Source organism: Rutidosis leptorrhynchoides, chromosome 2, assembly GCF_046630445.1.
Source record: "Rutidosis leptorrhynchoides isolate AG116_Rl617_1_P2 chromosome 2, CSIRO_AGI_Rlap_v1, whole genome shotgun sequence".
NCBI lineage: Eukaryota > Viridiplantae > Streptophyta > Magnoliopsida > Asterales > Asteraceae > Rutidosis > Rutidosis leptorrhynchoides.
In genome coordinates this window covers 185,915,120-185,935,187 of record NC_092334.1, presented here as the reverse complement: position 1 = coordinate 185,935,187, position 20,068 = coordinate 185,915,120, and the positions used below count along the sequence as shown (strand labels likewise).

The following is a 20,068-nucleotide window of genomic DNA, read 5'->3' as shown; positions in this document are numbered from 1 at the left end:
CACATACGATATGTCATTTCGAAGGTAATTAAACATACGACACAACTAAACACTTACAAATAACGTCTCATAGCATTCAATGCATTAAAAGTTCGTTTTAAAATCTATCAAACCCTAGTCAAGAATCACAAAATCATTGATCATGCTAATGTAAGGTTTTCATGTCATCCAACATACCAAATCGAAGCATATGAAGCTAGTAACACAATTAACACATGAACTTTAACCAACAACATTTTAGCAACCAAATCTCAAAATCAAACACACCCATTTCAAGTTTAAGCTAGTTACATTAAAATGACAAGAACAAGCATATAAATCACATATTCATGTTAGACTTGAGCCATAGATACTAATTAACACACTTTTAAGTTTAAAAGATCAAGAACAAGAAATCTAGTGTTTTTAGAAAGTTACCCAAATGAGATGAAATTTGTATCAAAACATAGAGGATGAAGAGAGGATCACGAATATGTAGTCGGATTTGTTGTGAGCTTCCTAGATCCGAATTAGATGATGAATGAGTGATTTGGTGAGTTGAGAGCAAAAAGAGAAGTAAGAAAAAGAGAAGGAGGAGATTGAATGAATGAGTGGTGGTGGTGAAGTGGTTGACTAGTTGACCCAGTCACCACTTTGGCCACTAGTCACAATTAGTCTCTCAAGTTTGTAGTCGGGTGCGCGAATTAGCCGAACGAATATTTTAAATATGCGAGAGTGAACGGGAGATGTTATAATTCAATAATGAAAATATTAAGAATGTTAGCTAACGGAGGATACGAATCTAGATACGAAAGATATTATTAAAATAAAAAGACGGGCGTTAAAATAATTTAACGGGCGTTAAAATAATCTAGCATGCTTTTATACTTGTACCTTACATGAAACATGACAATTTGATTCACATGCTATTATGATCGAGTCTTAACGAGCCATAGGACTACTTGAACACTTTGACCTATCGTGTTTACCGTTATTGATACAAACCTATTTGTTTAGGTCAAGACTAGCATTCGTTCTTGCACACGTTTACTTGTTGAAGTACTTTTACATACATGCACTCAAGGTGAGATCATAGTCCCACTTTTACTCTTTTGAACTTACATTTGGGATGAGAAAACATAAACGTTTCTTTTTACTAAGTGAACACAAGTACAGGAAAACAAACATTCTACATACGAGTTTGAACAAAAATCCTCAATTCGATTATCATTAGTTACACTTGCCGGGTGTAAGCGAGAACTTATGTTATATGGCCATATGGGTTTGACAAACCCTCATTCAAACGGTTCGCTACCGTTTACGAATGGAATATATTTTCGAGAAACAGTGTATGTTCTAACACTATTGTGATGGGGTTCTATGGAAGGAATGTTAAGCATTGATAATTGGGTGCTCGTGAAACAAACTTTTAGAATGTATTACTATTATATCAATGTTACAAATCTTGTGGTTCGCTTGTACTTACTTACTTAAACCTATGATTTCACCAACGTTTTCGTTGACAGATTTCTATATTTTTCTCAGGTCCTTGAACGTTTTGTGATACATGCTTCCGCTCATTACTTTTGATACTTGCTTGGATGTCGAGTATACATGCATACGTGGAGCGTCTTTTGGCTACTTTTAAATTGTGTCGCATATGTTTCAATTGCACTTTAAACTTTGTTATGTAACTAGTTGTCGAACTACTTTGTAAACCTCAAAACATCTTTACTTTTGAAATGAATGCGACATACTTTTGGTCAAACGTTGTTTTAAAGACTTATGACCACGTAACGAGACCTTAGTAGACGGCGCATGACGATTTTGTCGGGTCGCTACAGATGGTATCAGAGCATTGGTTGTAGCGATTTAGAGTTCATTGGTGTCAACCCCTAGTCATAGGGTACATTAGTGAGTCTAGACTACAACCGGCATATAGACTTGAAGTAGGAATTACTTGATTACTTGTGCATTTATACTCGAACGTTTCTACTCATATCTACTCTTTGTTCATCTTAATCTCACGTTGTTTAATTTGATTGACACGCCACCTTGACTATATGAAATGATGTCGAATGCACATATGAATCAGGGTATTATATTACGGTGACTCATATGAACGTTCCGACATTGTGGCATAAAGAATTTAAGGCGAGTCAAGGAAAATTTTTTCCCTCTATCCTTATTCCATATCATGATTAGTATTATTGAAAATACTAATCAACGGTATTCTTGTGTTTTGAAGGAACAATGCCTCCTCGTCGTGTGCCATGCCATGAGACTCCCGAACAAGCTCTACAATGGATGATAGCCACCGCCGTGGTTGCGGCCATAGCCGGTCACTCCTCCAACAACAACAATAACAACAACCACAACAACAACAATCAAGGAGCCGGTAACTCCAGCGAGGGGTGCTCGTATAAAGCCTTCATGGGGTGCAAACCTCATACTTTTGAAGGGACCGGGGGACCGGTTACTCTCACTCGATGGGTCGAACAAACGGAGGCCGTCTTTAGCATAAGAGGTTGTCGGGACCAAGATAAGGTCAAATACTCTACTCACACTTTCGCCGGTGTCGCCCTCACATGCTGGAACACCTATGTACAATCGGTGGGTACCGATGAAGCTAACGCCCTCTCTTGGGCCGACTTAAGGGAAAAGATGATCGTCGAATATTTCCCTCATGAAGAAACCCGAAGGCTCGAACAAGAGCTAAGAACTTTGAAAGCGGTCGGAAACGATCTCAAGGCTTATAATCAACGATTTTCTGAACTAGCCTTGATGTGCCCAAACCTTGTGAACCCCGAAGCTTTTAGGGTTGAACTTTACATGGATGGTCTCCCAAAGAGCATCAAACACGGGGTAATGTCATCCAAACCCACTAATCATCAAGAAGCTTTGAACATGGCCCACAAGTTGATAGAAACGGTGGACGCCAGCACCTAAAGCCGAGGATAAGTCGGGTAACAACAAAAGAAAATGGGAAACCCCCCAATCAAGCAACAACTTTGCCAAGAAGCCTTACACCTCCGACGGCAAGAAAGGTTATGCCGGAAACCTACCTCTTTGCAACAAATGCAACAAGCACCACTTTGGTGAATGTGGCAAGCTAATTTGCCATCGGTGCCAAGGAGTTAGTCATAAGGCCAACGAATGTAAAAGTGTCGCCCCATCGCTCGAAAGGGGCCCAATGCACCAAAAACGGGCACTTGTTACGAATGTGGCCAAACGGGCCATTATAGAAATGCATGCCCGAAGAAGAAAGATAACCCCAATACGCGAGATTGGGCTTTCAACATCAACACCGAGAAAGCCCGAGATGACAATGAATTAGTCACGGGTATGTTTTTTCTCAACAACACATATGTTACTTGTTTATTCGATTCGGGTGCCGATAAATGCTTTGTATCCAAGACTTTGATTCATTCTTTTAGCACTCCACCACTCCCACTAGATACCACTTATACCATTGAAGTGGTCAACGGGAAACTATTGAGTGCCGACACATATTACCGGGGGTGTACGTTAAACATTTTGGGTAATGAGTTTGAAGTTGACTTGATACCCATGGAACTAGGAAGCTTCGATGTAAAAATCGATATGAATTGGCTAGCCAAAATGAAATCTCACATCCTTTGTGATCTTAACGCAATCCGGATTCCTATCGAGAATGGTGAACCTTTGATTGTTTATGGCGATAAGAGTTGCACCGGACTCAACCTCGTTTCGTGCATTAAAGTTAGAAAACTACTCCATAAGGGTTGTTTTGCGATCCTTGCTCACGTTAAGAAAGTCGAGTCCGATAAGAAGCACATCGATGATGTGCCAATTGTTAGTGACTATTCTAATGTATTTCCCGACGAATTGCCGGGTCTTCCACCTCATCGACCGGTTGAATTCCAAATCGATCTTATTCTGGGAGCCGCACCCGTAGCACGTGCACCATATAGACTCGCTCCATCCGAAATGAAAGAATAGCAAAGTCAAATCCAAGAACTACTTGATCGTGGTTTTATCCAACCTAGCCGTTCACCTTGGGGCGCTCCGATTTATTCGTTAAGAAGAAAGATGGATCCCTACGAATGTGCATTGACTATCGTGAACTAAACAAATTGATGGTTAAGAACCGATATCCTCTTCAAAGCATCGATGGCCTCTTTGATCAATTACAAGGATCACGTGTATATTCAAAAATCGATCTCCGCTCGGGTTATCATCAATTAAGGGTTAAGGGGGAAGATGTCTCCAAAACCGCTTTCCGAACTCGTTATGGTAGTTATGAATTCCTTGTCATGCTATTTGGTCTCACTAACGCACCGGCAGTGTTCATGGATCTTATGAACCGCGTGTGCAATCCGTATCTTGATAAATTCGTTATTGTGTTCATCGATGACATCTTGGTCTATTCTAAAAGTGAAGAAGAGCACGAACAACATCTCCGACTTGTGCTTGAACTCTTGAGACAAGAACGACTCTATGCCAAATTCTCCAAGTGTGAATTTTGGTTGAAGGAAGTTCAATTTTGTAACACCCCGTCAAATCCCTTTAACGGAATGTTAACTCTGGTCCCAGTGCTTGGCTTGACTTCTACGTAACAGCAATATTCTACAGCAGAAGCAATTAATACCTGAGAATAAAACACGCAAAACGGGTCAACAATAATGTTGAGTGAATCTACAGGTTTTAGGTAAACAATACATTATGTTTAAGAAATAACATTTCGAAAACGTTTACTAGTGAAAGACCACCAAAGCTTAATGTTAAGGTTTTTAGACAACACCGTTTCTCGTTTCAAAAATTTGTTGACACTACCATGTCAAATTTCAATCATTTGTAGACAACACCCTGTCAAGTTTTATCTCATTTGCTCGTAAACCACAGTTTAAATATCGTTGTATAGTATCTAAAAAACATTTATCAGAAAAATAGTTTAATTTCCTTGACCACAAGATTCTATCGATGCATACACCGAGCACCTGAATACTAGCATTAACCCGAGTATAGATACCACTACACCCGACCTTACCTCGTAAAATGTTATACACTTGTTCAAATGTATTTAATGTTCAAAGTAAATGCACCACTGCTTTTATAGTGGGTGAGGTTGTCAACCTAACGGATCCGTCCATCTAAATTGTGCTTACACCGATGGTATTAAAAGTATTCAAGCTAGAGGCTTTTTGAACAAACTCATTATGCATATGTGTAGTACTCATGTCAATATAAAAGTAATTGAAAATGTAAATATAACAGCGTGTATTCTCATCCCTGAAAACATGTAAAAAGCGGGACTGTAGACTCACCTTTGAATAAGCTCGGAATGAAAGACAAATGACTTGTACGGTTTAGACCCGAGTAATGTAACCTAAGTATACGTATGTAGGTTGGTCAACATATATATCTTATATAAGTGTGGTTTCATAGTGTACGTTGTCTTATTGCTCGACTCGACGCGTTTCAAAGTAAAAGTCAACTATATCATGCAAGTCAAACAAAGTCAACCGAAGTCAAACCGAAAGTCAAACTTGGTCAAAGTAGTCAACTAAAGCCAACATCAGTAGGTTCATGTCAAATATTGGTCAATAAGTCAAACCTAAGTCAAACAATACGTTTCAGGTCATGAATGATCATTTTCACAATTTCAGTTTATCGTCATGCATAAAATTCATGAACACGTAGCATACTTAGCACATTATCTCATAGTACAAAATTCAATTAAATATGACAAACTCCAGATCATAATTAGACTTAAAATTGATTCCAAAAAGTCCTTCCAGGGACTCATACGACAATTAAAAGTTAGGAATCAGAAGGGATACATTTGGGGTTTGCCAAGTCAGTTTCTGACCACGCACTGATTTCATTTCGGCTATAACCGGAGTTAGGAACATGCAATTGATACAATACCAGTGGCCATAGTTCAAGTACAAATCAAAGTAACACATATCAAAAATATATCCACTTTTGTTTAGCCAATTTGTACAGTTTATTCGTGCAAGTTGAACATTCAGTTTTTCAGCTCAAATCAGAATTCACATAAAGTATGGCTCTATTGTGCCCAATGCATATGGTTTCAGAGATTTACATAAGCTAACAATAAGTCACATATCATGTTAAGTTTCATTTTCCAGAAGCATACATGCTCAATCAATATACAAAATTCACAAAGTACAAAACCGTGTTCAATTTACAGATTCGATTCCCATTTCGTTAGTCACATTCGTATACGATTATCCGAAGATCTAGATACAATTAGCCTATGATATCTACATTAAAGATGAAGTAATTTTTTTCTATTTTACAAATATACAAATCTTTAATCACAGAAGTTAACACATTTTATCATACAAGGTTATTTTCATGTAAGTGCTGTATATAAAGCTTCATTTACACTAATTCTAGCATAGCTCGGGCTATACATAAGAAAACGATATGATATCCTAGTCTAACTTGAGTGTTTTTAAATTATCTTTCCAATGGTATAAGTCTCACATTCCAATTCGTTTTCTATCAATACCAGATTTCTGATCAAGCAACAAAAACACAACGATAATTCAAATCGACATAACTTAATCATACGGAAACGAAATCAAGCGAATCCAAAGCCTAAACTCAATAGTTTTTCGCAAGGAATCTGATTATAACATAATAATTAACATTTGAAAAACTTAATTTTTCTGATCAAACAAATACAAATTCGTTTTTAAACCCTAGCGCATCAAACAATCAAAATAACGATAACGATTAACACGTATGCGTATAGACTTGCGCAATTGACAACATAACTATGAAACTCTTATAAAAATCAGATTTTAAGAATTAGGGTTTATGTAAATATACCTTTGATCACAAAATTAACGATACACGCGCGTGGAGGATGACACGAATTGAGACTTTGATGAAGCAAGATTGATCAAAAATAAATTTTGGGTGTGGGTGTGTGTGTCATGGGCGACGGCCAGCAGCAAGGGAGGGAGGAGAAGAAGAAGTTGACTGATAAGAATTTGTGTGAGGGTTTACTAGTTTAGGTTTACACTTATGTATTTATATTAGGCCCTAAAATCAATAATTAGCAACTAAGTCCCTCAAGTAACCTCAAAAATCAAAATATAAGGGGGAGGGGGAGTGGGGTCGGCCGAATATGGCCCATGAGGTACTCCCGGGCTCGTGTTTTGCAATTCCGTGTAATCGTGGTCTGTTTTAAGTGTCGTTTTGTCGTACCGAAGGCCCGGAACGCTAACCCGATCGTTAAACGCAACCAATTGTCTAATTTATTAAAAACCCAATAAATTAAATATTTTAAAAAGTTAATAATTAATAAAATTAATTATTAAAATAAACCCGAGCGTTTCGTTGCTCAAAAAGCTTTTATCAAAATCGTATCGTTTTTATTGCATTTCATTATCCGAAATATTTATTTGAATTAATATCAACCCATATCGATTATTAAAACCCTCCAAAGATCAAGTATGCATTTAATACACGTAAACGCATAAAAGTTAAATAATCGCCGTTAAATAAACTAACGGAAGGTTAACGAAAGTAACAGAAAAATCAGGGTTGTTACAAATTTCTTGGTCACGTTGTAAGTGATCAAGGTATTAAAGTCGATCCATCAAAAATCGAAGCCATTAGTAAATGGGAGACTCCTACTACTCCTACTCACATTCGTCAATTTTTGGGTCTCGCCGGATACTACCGTAGATTCATCAAGGATTTCTCTTTGGTTGCTCGTCCTCTAACCGCGTTAACTCACAAGGGAAAGAAATTCATTTGGGCGGCCGAACAAGAATTCACATTTCAAATCTTGAAAACAAAGCTAACCACCGCTCCTATCTTGTCACTTCCCGAAGGCAATGACGATTTTGTTGTATATTGCGATGCCTAGAAACATGGTTTTGGGTGTGTATTGATGCAACGAAAGAAAGTCATTGCTTATGCCTCTCGACAATTGAAAATCCATGAACGGAACTATACGACACATGATCTCGAACTCGGAGCCGTTGTCTTTGCACTTAAAATGTGGAGACATTATCTTTATGGAACCAAAAGTACCATCTTCACCGATCACAAAAGCCTCCAAAACATCTTCGATCAAAAGCAACTAAACATGAGACAACGACGGTGGATCGAAACTTTAAACGATTATGATTGTGAGCTTCGTTACCATCCCAGAAAGGCAAACGTAGTAGCCGATGCCTTAAGTAGAAAAGAAAGAGCGGTGCCTCTTCGTGTCCGAGCTTTAAACATCACCATTCACACCAACCTCAATAGCCATATTCGTGTAGCCCAAGACGAGGCTCTCAAGGATGAAAACATCTCTCTCGAACACTTGAACATCCTCACCTCTCGATTCGAAGTTAAAGAAACCGGACTCTGATATTTCGCTGGAAGAATTTGGGTGCCTAGTTATGGGGACTTGCGAAGCCTTATTTTAGACGAAGCCCATAAGTCAAGATATTCGATTCACCCCGATGCCAATAAGATGTATCACGACCTCAAAGAACAATATTGGTGGCCGAACATTAAAAGGGACGTTGCTACTTATGTTGGAAAGTGCCTAACTTGCTCCAAAGTCAAAGCCGAACATCAAAGACCGTCCGGACTACTTCAACAACCCGAAATCCCGCAATGGAAGTGGGAAAGGATAACGATGGATTTTATCACCAAACTACCAAAGACGGTTGGCGGTTATGATACTATGTGGGTTATTGTTGACCGTCTCACCAAATCTGCGCATTTCCTGGCCATGAAGGAAACCGACAACATGGAGAAACTCGCACAACTTTACATTAAAGAAATCGTAGCCCGACACGGTGTGCCCTTATCGATTATCTCTGACCGAGATGGTCGATTTGTTTCTAGATTTTGTCGTACTTTACAAGAAGCGTTGGGAACGCATTTAGACATGAACACCGCATACCATCCGCAAACCGACGGACAAAGCGAATGCATAATTCAAACCTTGGAAGACATGCTACGAGCTTGCGTTTTTTACTTTGGAAAAGCTTGGGATAGGCACTTGCCTCTCGCCGAATTCTCCTACAACAATAGTTATCACGCGAGTATTAACGCCGCACCATTCGAAGCTTTATATGGCCGAAAATGTCGTTCTCCTCTTTGTTGGGCCGAAGTAGGCGACACACAAATAACCGGACCCGAACTCATTCATGAAACAACCGAGAAAATCGTTCAAATCCGAGATAGGCTTAGGACGGCCCGAAGTCGTCAAAAGAGCTATACCGACAAACGACGTAACGACCTCGAATTTCAAGTCGGTAATCGCGTAATATTAAAAGCCGCACCTTGGAAAGGTGTAATCCGTTTCGGGAAACGCGGGAAGCTAAATATGCGGTATATTGGTCCCTTCGAAATCTTGGAGCATGTTGGAACCGTTGCTTATCGTTTAGATCTTCTGCCTCAGTTGAGCTCCGTTCATCCTACTTTCCATGTATCTAACTTGAAAAAGTGCCTTGCCGAATCCGATATCGTCATTCCTCTCGAGGAGCTTACTATTGATGACAAACTTCATTTCGTAGAGGAACCGGTTGAAATTGTGGACACCTCCGTCAAAACGTTAAAACAAAGCCGAATTCCAATTGTCAAGGTCCGTTGGAACGCCAAAAGGGGACCCGAGTTTACTTGGGAAAGACAAGATCAAATGCAAAGGAAGTATCCTCATCTATTCGCAAATTCGGAAACGCAACATCCCGAGGAAGAAACCACGACTACTACGCCTACTTAAATTTCGGGACGAAATTTCTTTTAAGGAGTAGGTAATGTAACATCCCGCCTTTTTCCGTTTACTTTTCCGTTTAATGATTTAAATTCCGTTATATGTTTATGACATCTCTCGTTAATACGCGTTTTAAAAATATCTCGTTTAGGTGTTTCACGCACCCGCAACCAAACTCGAGGGACTAGTTTCGCCAAAGTGCCAAGGAGGTGACTAGCTTTTGACTAGTCAACCCTACCTCCCATCGTTTTCATTTCATTTCTCTTTTCTTTTATTACTTCCTTATTTTCTTTCAAATCTCCATTACAAGAATCATCATCTAATTCCAATCGAGCAAGCTTTAATCAAAACAAATTACATATTTGGAATCCTTGCAACTTCTTCTTCGATTCCATACCGATTTCATTACATTTGGGTAACTTTCTAAAATCACTAGATTTTGTGTTCTTGATGTTTTTAACTTATAAAGTTGTTAATTAGTGTCTATGGCTCAAGTCTAACATGAATATATGATTTATATGTTCGATCTTGTTATTTTTGATAACTAGCATGAACTTGAAAGTTTGGTGTGTTTGATTGGTGATTTGATTGCTTAAATATTGTTAAATGTTATAAATGCATGTATTAAATGTGTTCCTAACATCACTAGCTTCAATTTGATGTGTAGGTTGTTTTAGAAAACTTCATAAACATAATTAGTGATTTTGATGTTATTGGTTAGGGTTTGATAGAATTGAATGTGAACATTTAATGTATTGAATGCCATGAATTGTTGTTAGTAAATAGTTAGTTGTATTGTATGCTTGATTACCTATGAAACGGCGCGTTATATGGATGCATTTAATTCCCGAATCAAAAACGTGCATTGATGAACTTAAGCATTACATGTTGGAAAGTCGGTTATTGCAAATGATGTTTTTGGTTGGTGAAATGTATTTAGTTGTGTTCTTTGTCAAATTACCTTTCTAATGATATAAGATACGAGTTCTAAGTGTTTACGGTTTGTGTTTTATGTTTGTTTGAATTTTGGTTTGGGACTTAGACAATTGAGACTGACCAGGTACCAGCACCCGTTATTCGCCGCGGCGCGGCCAGCCTTTGTCGCGGCGCGACAATAGGTGTAGTTTGATTTTAACCTACATGGTCAAAATATAAAAAATGTTTGGCACGCTATGGACCTCCGATTCACATGTAACTTGATCTAACATGCTTATATATGAATAAAAACCTCAGAAAAATAGTTCGGACTCGACCCGAACGTGTTGACTTTTTCGTTGACTTTGACCGATCAAAGTTGACTTTTAATCAAACTTAACCAAATGTTTGTGCAATCATTCTAACATACTTTTATACTTGTACCTTACATGAAACATGACAATTTGATTCACATGCTATTATGATCGAGTCTTAACGAGCCATAGGACTACTTGAACACTTTGACCTATCATGTTTACCTTTATTGATACAAACCTATTTGTTTAGGTCAAGACTAGCATTCGTTCTTGCACACTTTTACTTGTTGAAGTACTTTTACATACGTGCACTCAAGGTGAGATCATAGTCCCACTTTTACTCTTTTGAACTTACATTTGGGATGAGAAAACATAAACGTTTCTTTTTACTAAGTGAACACAAGTACAGGAAAACAAACATTCTACATATGAGTTTGAACAAAAATCCTCAATTCGATTATCATTAGTTACACTTGCCGGGTGTAAGCGAGAACTTATGTTATATGGCCATATGGGTTTGACAAACCCTCATTCAAACGGTTCGCTACCGTTTACGAATGGAATATATTTTCGAGAAACAGTGTATGTTCTAACACTATTGTGATGGGGTTCTATGGAAGGAATGTTAAGCATTGATAATTGGGTGCTCGTGAAACAAACTTTTAGAATGTATTACTATTATATCAATGTTACAAATCTTGTGGTTCGCTTGTACTTACTTACTTAAACCTATGATTTCACCAACGTTTTCGTTGATAGATTTCTATGTTTTTCTCAGGTCCTTGAACGTTTTGTGATACATGCTTCCGTTCATTACTTTTGATACTTGCTTGGATGTCGAGTATACATGCATACGTGGAGCGTCTTTTGGCTACTTTTAAATTGTGTCGCATATGTTTCAATTGCACTTTAAACTTTGTTATGTAACTAGTTGTCGAACTACTTTGTAAACCTCGAAACATCTTTATTTTGAAATGAATGTGACATACTTTTGGTCAAACGTTGTTTTAAAGACTTATGACCACGTAACGGGACCTAAGTAGACGGCGCCGTCAATGACAATTTTGTCGGGTCGCTACAATTTTGACCCATTTCAAGTAATCATTCATTTTGACCCAACACATGTTCTTATGAACAAAATCATCAATACACCCCCAATTTAGTGATAAACACCCAACCCATGACCAAAATTCATCATCAAACCCTAAATCCACAACCTTAAGGTTTTCATACACAAATCATGTCCAAAACTCCCAAATTTCAAAGGAAATGGGGTTTCTAACCCAACATTAAAATAAACCCTAACCCAAAGTCGATTAAACAACAAAATCCAAATTATGGTTTTACCTTAGCACCCAAACGAAGCTAGATGGCTGGAACACTAAGCTTGCACTCTAAAACGAGTTGATTTAGTCATCTTCTTCACATTTTTGGGTTTTCTCTCACTAAAACCCCTTTCTCACTCTAGAACCTTGGTAGCTCTCTAAAGATGTTTAGAAGTGAGAATAAAAGCTTCCAGATTTGCTTTCTTTGTCTTAACACTCGCCACATGCATAATTGCACCGAAGTTCTTTTATTTTGCATAATTACAAAACAGCACACCTGCTAGCTGATGTGCGCGGCACGCAAAAATCCGTGCGGCGCACCGTATGTCTGAAATTCAGATCAGTCTTACAATTGACACCCATCCATCCCATCAATGATCTTAGAGGTCCGACCGTCCGTTGTTGATAATACTCTGATCGAAATTTAAAAAATTCCGATCAAAATAACAGTTAGAACGAACGTTATTAACAGTTATAGACGTTTTTAAAGAGAGAGTTTGTGTGTATATTTTCTCTAAAATACTTGTTTGACAGTTAACCGAAAGGACTCTATTGGTTTTTTTTTCAATATGTGTATTGTTTTTGTTGTAATTGTTTTTTTCTGATCTTTCGAATTATATTTATGTTTTTCGCTAAAAAAAATGTGATACATCACTATAGTATAATGACTCGATATCACATTAAAGTTCTCAAGTTCTTTTTCAAACCGCAAATGATTTACTAAAAAACCTTTAACTAGATTACAAAAAACTAGATGAAAAAGCAACAAAAACCTTTAACTAGATTCCGGCTGATCATATTTTTACCCCATCTATCAAGTTGCTTTAAAGTTTCTCTAGTTATTATTACACTATACATTGAGAAACACATACAAGTAGGGATGGCAAAATGACCCGTACTCGATGGAAAAACCTGAAACTCGTTATAATGGTCGGGTCTGACCCGAGTCCGTCGGGTCATGGGCTGGGTATTGGGATGGTTACAAAAAAATTCGGGTTCGGGTATGGTTTTGGATACAAACCCGTTTACCCGACTCGCATTCTCGTATACCCGGTCCGAGGAATTTTAATAATAATTTTTTTGTAAAATTTTAGTATTAGTATTATATTGTTAATGTATGAGATTTTATTTATTTTGGAAACGAGTATAATTTTATTCAATATAATTATTTATTTTTTTTTTTGAAAGGCAAAGATAATTTATATATATTAACCAACACAATGAAACAATGTTTTGTAATGAGACTATACAAATCGCACTACCTTACTATAAGGTGTTACTCACCAAGCTAGATAACAAGACGTTAAAAATAGTAATTACAAAATGATATTTTTCGGGTTATGTAACCAATTGTGCCATTCTATCTTCTTTGTTTTACACATCTTCTTGATCCAATCGAAGGATTTAACTTGAACTTCGCACAATGCCACCGAGGGGGTCCAACATTTGTTGTTGAACACCTTTTGGTTCCGATTCCACCAAATGAGATAGCCGCAAATCCAAATAACCGCTTGCCAAATTTTGAGTCCAATTTCCGACATCGTAAGATTAGAGTTACCATGGAACATCTCGTTGATGCTTAAAGATGAATTCAAACTCAAACCCCACCACTCAAAAATCTTACACCAAACATCATAAGCGTGTTTACAAAAAATGCTTGCGTGGTCAACGGATTCCACATCATCGTCACAAAGGGGACAACGAACGGAGTGCAAATCTATGCCACGTCTATCTAACTCAATCAAGGTCGAAAGTGAAATGTCCCATTCATATTGATTATAAACGTTCCATATTAATTGATTTCGTTGCGAGGTTTTGACCTCTATATGAGACACTTTTCAAAGACTGCATTCATTTTTAAAACAACCATAACCTTTATTTTATCAATAAAGGTTTCAAAAGCATTACATATATTATCAAATAATGATAATCTTAAATATACTGTTTACACACGACCATTACATTACATAATGGTTTACAATATAAATATATTACATCGACATATGTTTCTTGAATGCAGTTTTTACACAATATCATACAAACATGGACTCCAAATCTTGTCCTTATTTTAGTATGCAACAGCGGAAGCTCTTAGTATTCACCTGAGAATAAACATGCTTTAAACGTCAACAAAAATGTTGGTGAGTTATAGGTTTAACCTATATATATCAAATCGTAACAATAGACCACAAGATTTCATATTTCAATATACATTCCATACATAGAGATAAAAATTATTCATATGGTGAACACTTTGTAACCGACATTAACAAGATGCATATATAAGAATATCCCCATCATTCCGGGACACCCTTCGGATATGATATAAATTTCAAAGTACTAAAGCATCCTGTACTTTGGATGGGGTTTGTTAGGCCCAATAGATCTATCTTTAGGATTCGCGTCAATTAGGGTGTCTGTTCCCTAATTCTTAGATTACTCCCTAATTCTTAGATTACCAGACTTAATAAAAAGGGGCATATTCGATTTCGATAATTCAACCATAGAATGTAGTTTCACGTACTTGTGTCTATTTTGTAAATCATTTATAAAACATGCATGTATTCTCATCTCAAAAATATTAGATTTTAAAAGTGGGACTATAACTCACTTTCACAGATATTTCCTTCCTCGGAAATAAGACTTGGCCACGGATCGATTCATGAACCTATACAAATATGTACATATATATCAAAGTATGATCAAAATATAATTACAATCATTTTTATTATGTTTTAAAGATTTGAGTGTATTAAGTCAGCTGTCCTCGTTAATAACCTACAACTAGTTGTCCACAGTTAGATGTACAGAAATAAATCGATATATATTATCTTGAATCAATCCACGACCCAGTGTATACACGTCTCAGGCTAGATCACAACTCAAAGTATATATATTTTTGGAATCAACCTCAACCCTGTATAGCTAACTCCAACATTACTGCATATAGAGTGTCTATGGTTGTTCCAAATAATATATATTCATGGGTCGATATGATATGTCAAAACATTTGCATACGTGTCTATGATATCCCAATATTACATAATATATTAGAATACATGTATAATACAATATAAGTTAGCTAGGATATGATTTGTATAGATTTGTTAAATATTTCTCGTAGCTAAAAAGATCAAAAATATCCAATCTTGTTTTACCCATAACTTCTTCATTTTAAATCCGTTTTGAGTGAATCAAATTGCTATGGTATCATATTGAACTCTAATTTAAGAATCCAAACAGAAAAAGTATAGGTTTATAGTAGGAAATTTAAGTTACATGTCAATTACTAAAGAGGTAGTCATTTCCGTCGAAAGAACGACATCTTGATGACCATTTTGAAAAATATACTTTCACTTTGAGTTTAACCAAGATTTTTGGATATAGTTTCATGTTCATATGAAAAATTATTTTTCCAGAATAACAACTTTTAAATCAAAGTGTATCATAGTTTTTAATTATCCAAACCAAAACAGCCCCCGGTTTCACTACGACGGCGTATATCCGATTTTATGGTGTTCATCGTGTTTCCAGGTTTTAAATCATTAAGTTAGCATATCATATAGATATAGAACATGTGTTTAGTTGATTTTAAAAGTCAAGTTAGAAGGATTAACATTTGTTTGCGAACAAGTTTAGAATTAACTAAACTATGTTCTAGTGATTACAAGTTTAAACCTTCGAATAAGATAGCTTTATATGTATGAATCGAATGATGTTATGAACATCATTACTACCTCAAGTTTTCTGGATAAAACTACTGGAAATGAGAAAAATGGATCTAGCTTCAAAGGATCCTTGGATGGCTTGAAAGTTCTTGAAGCAGAATCATGACACGAAAACAGTTCAAGTAAGATTTTCACTCGAAATAAGATTGTTATAGTTGTAGAAATTGAATCAAAGTTCGAATATGAATATTACCTTGAATTAGAAAGATAACCTACTGTAAATAACAAAGGTTCCTTGATCTTAGATGATTACTTGGAATGGATTAGAAAGCTTGGAAGTAGACTTACAAACTTGGAAGTATTCTTGATTTTTATGAAACTATACTTATGGAATTTATGAAGAACACTTAGAACTTGAAGATGGAACTTGAGAGAGATCAATTAGATGAATAAAATTGAAGAATGAAAGTGTTTGTAGGTGTTTTTGGTCATTGGTATATGGATTAGATATAAAGGATATGTAATTTTGTTTTCATGTAAATAAGTCATGAATGATTACTAATATTTTTGTAATTTTATGAGGTATTTAATGCTAGTTGCCAAATGATGGTTCCCACATGTGTTAGGTGACTCACATGGGCTACTAAGAGCTGATCATTGGAGTGTATATACTAATAGTACATATATCTAAAAGCTGTGTATTGTACGAGTACGAATACGGGTGCATACGAGTAGAATTGTTGATGAAACTGAACGAGGATGTAATTGTAAGCATTTTTGTTAAGTAGAAGTAATTTGATATGTGTCTTGAAGTATTTAAAAAGTGTAAGAATACATATCAAAACACAACATGTATATACATTCTAATGGAGTCGTTAAGTCTTCGTTAGTCGTTACATGTAAGTGTTGTTTTGAAACCTTTAAGTTAACGATCTCAATTAATGTTGTTAACCTAATATTTATTATATCAAATGAGATGTTAAATTATTATATTATCATGATATTATGATGTATGAATATCTATTAATATGATATATACATTAAAATATCGTTACAGCGATAATCGTTACATATAAGTCTCGTTTCGTAATTCTTGAGTTAGTAGTCTTGTTTTTTACATATGTACTTCATTGTTAACACACTTAATGATATATTTAAATATCATTTTATCATATTAAATATAGTGTATCAATATCTTAATATGATACATATGTATTTAGTAGACGTTATCATAACGATAATCGTTATATATATCATTTCGAGTTTCTTAACTTAGTAATCTCATTTCTTATATATATCACACATTGTTAATATACTTAGTGAGATACTTACTCATCATAATCTCATGTCAACCATATATATATGTCTATATATACCACAACATGTAGTTTTTACAAATTTGTAACATTCGTGAATCGCCAGTCAACTTGGGTGATCAATTGTCTATATGAAACTTATTTCATTTAATCAAGTCTTAACAAGTTTGATTGCTTAACACGTTGGAAACATTTAGTCATGTAATTATCAATCTCAATTAATATATATAAACATGGAAAAATTCGGGTCACTACAGGAAGCCTCCTCTTTCTAACTCTCCAAACAAATATTTCCACCTTCTTAGGAACAAGATGATTACGGATAGTTTCGGACATGTTCGTACCTTGATGTAATAACTTCTCATCTAAAAGATCCGAGACCTTCTTAATTGTGAAGTTACCATTTTGAGCCAACTTCCATTGCCAAGTGTCTGCATCAGAAGGTTTGCGAGTAACATTTTCAAGAAGATCAATCAAATCATCTAGTTCACCCTTAGTAGGACCAGTAGGAGGTCTCATCCAGCACCATAATCCCGTACCTTTTACCCCATCCCAGCTCACTCGATCACTGAATTTCGCATTTGGATATTGCTCCAATCTAAATAATCATTTGAAACGGCATTTAAGTGGTACATTTCCTGCCCAGCATTCGCTCCAAAAAATGGTGTCGAGCCCGCTGCCTATATCCTTCATGATGGAGCTACTGAAAGGAATACCAAGAGCATCAATCTGTGTACCTGCATTTATAATGTTAGACCAAGTGGTGTTTTTTAAACAATTAGGCAATTTTGACAAATCAACACCACCCGAACTTCCGTAAATACTCGCGATGACCTTGACCCACAAGAAGTCGGTTTCGGTTTTGAACCTCCACCACCACTTGCCAATCAATGCCAAGTTTTTACTTTTCAAAGAATCCAAATTTAAACCGCTCGCCCCAAATGGAAGAAACACCTCGTCTCACTTGACCCAAGCGATTTTTTGAGTCATTTCCTGTCCCGCCCCAAAACAAAGAACGTCTCACACTCTCGAGTTTTTTTAACACACATGGTTGGGCACGGAAGAGCGAAAAATAATACAAGGGTAGACTATTTAGCATCGATTTCACAAGCGTCAAGCGACTACCAAATGACACCGAACGTGCCCTCCAATCCGAAAGTCTCTTTTCAAATTTATCGATGTCCGGCTTCCAACTACTTAACTTTTTCAAATTAGCACCGATAGGGAGGCCAAGATAAATAAATGGTAAGGTACCCATGTTACAACCGAATACTTTGGCCACCATCTCAACTTCACTTTTGTCAACACATATCCCGTATAAATTTATTTTGCGGTAATTAACTTTAAGTCCCGAGGTAATTTAGAAGCACTTTAGTAGTTTCATAAGATTTCGTATATTATCCGCGCTCCATTTCCCAAAAAATATTGTATCGTTTGCGTATTGCGAGTGGGAGATGAACACTTTTTTACGACCAATCTCCACCCCAGAAAACATATTTACATTTACCGCCATTTTAGCTAATGCATTTAGACCTTCCGCGGTAATAATAAAGAGGAAGGGAAAAAGCGGGTCACCATGGCGAAAACCTCTTTCCAATCTAAACTCATCCGTTGGCGACCCATTAGGCCGATGAAAGACATGTTAGGATCCATTTTCTCCACTTGTCTCCAAAACCCATGAATTCCATAACTTCAAGGAGAAATTCCCAACTTAAGCAATCGAATGCTTTCTCAATGTCTACTTTGAAGACGAAACTCTTGATGTGTTTTTGTTTTAAATAGTCGAGAGATTCATTAGCAATAAGAGCTCCATCCAGGATATATCTACCTTTTATAAACGCACTTTGTTCGTAGCCGACGAGATTAGGGATCACTTTCTTGAGGCGGTTAGATAGCAACTTGGCCAAAACTTTGTAGAAACTTCCAATTAAACTAATTGGTCTATATTCATTTAGTGATGTTGGATCGGAGGTTTTTGGAATGAGGGTGATGAAAGGTGCGTTACAACCTCTTGAGATCTCACCCTTTTCCCAAAAATATTTGAAAGCTTCCGATAGGTCATTTTTAATAATACCCCAATGTTTCTTGTAGAAGTCTAAATTAAATCCATCGGGCCCTGGGGCTTTTGAACTGCCGCAATCTTTAACCGCCTCCCAAATTTAACTTTCGCAAAAGGTTAATTCCAATTTACTAGCTTCATCAGCCGAAAGACGAGTTCCACCAGGCCCATTAGCACTTTCAGGCCCATTTAAATCACACCACTCACTGATTCGTGGCATGTTAACATTATTATAGCCGAAGATACGCATGAAGTGGCCACGGATTTCATCTTTTACTTCTACCAGATTCTCATTCTACACACCATTTATGTTAAGACCACAAAAATTACATTTGTTGTATCTTCTTTTCATGGAGACGTGGAAGAACTTGGAGTTCTCATCTCTGTCGAGGATCCAATGGTTTCTCGCCTTTTATTTCAACATATTTAATTTGACGTTCTCTTTATCAAGCCACTTCCTCCGAGCCTCTAACCACAAACTCCTATCACCATCACTAACTGGACCAAACTCAGCTTGTTTTTCCCATTCGTCTATTGTTGCTTTAAGGTTCTTTATTTCTTCATCTAGTTTGCCAAAAGTAATCTTACTCCATTCCTTAAGCGCATATTAAAATTTTTCAACCGGTCTAGAAATACACGATCTTTCCTTAAACTAGAAACATGCTTGTTCCGCGCATCTTGAACAATAAACTCTACACCCTCCTTTTTAAACCACTCGTTAAACACCTTAAACGGCTTCAGCCTGAAATC

The 20,068-nt window shown here is 36.6% G+C and overlaps 1 protein-coding gene across 1 annotated transcript in view; it reads right to left on the bottom strand.

Moving 5' to 3' along the window:
• The window catches only part of LOC139888473 (uncharacterized), a 49,094-nt gene extending 30,577 nt beyond the window's left edge, over window positions 1-18,517 (bottom strand). The window contains exons 1-2 of the mRNA XM_071871480.1: window positions 18,165-18,517; window positions 17,515-17,857 (exon numbers count right to left, since the gene is read on the bottom strand). Of these exons, the coding sequence (XP_071727581.1) occupies window positions 17,515-17,857; window positions 18,165-18,517 (696 nt within the window). The remainder of the gene's footprint in view (window positions 1-17,514; window positions 17,858-18,164) is intronic.
• Between the last annotated feature and the right edge of the window lie 1,551 nt (window positions 18,518-20,068).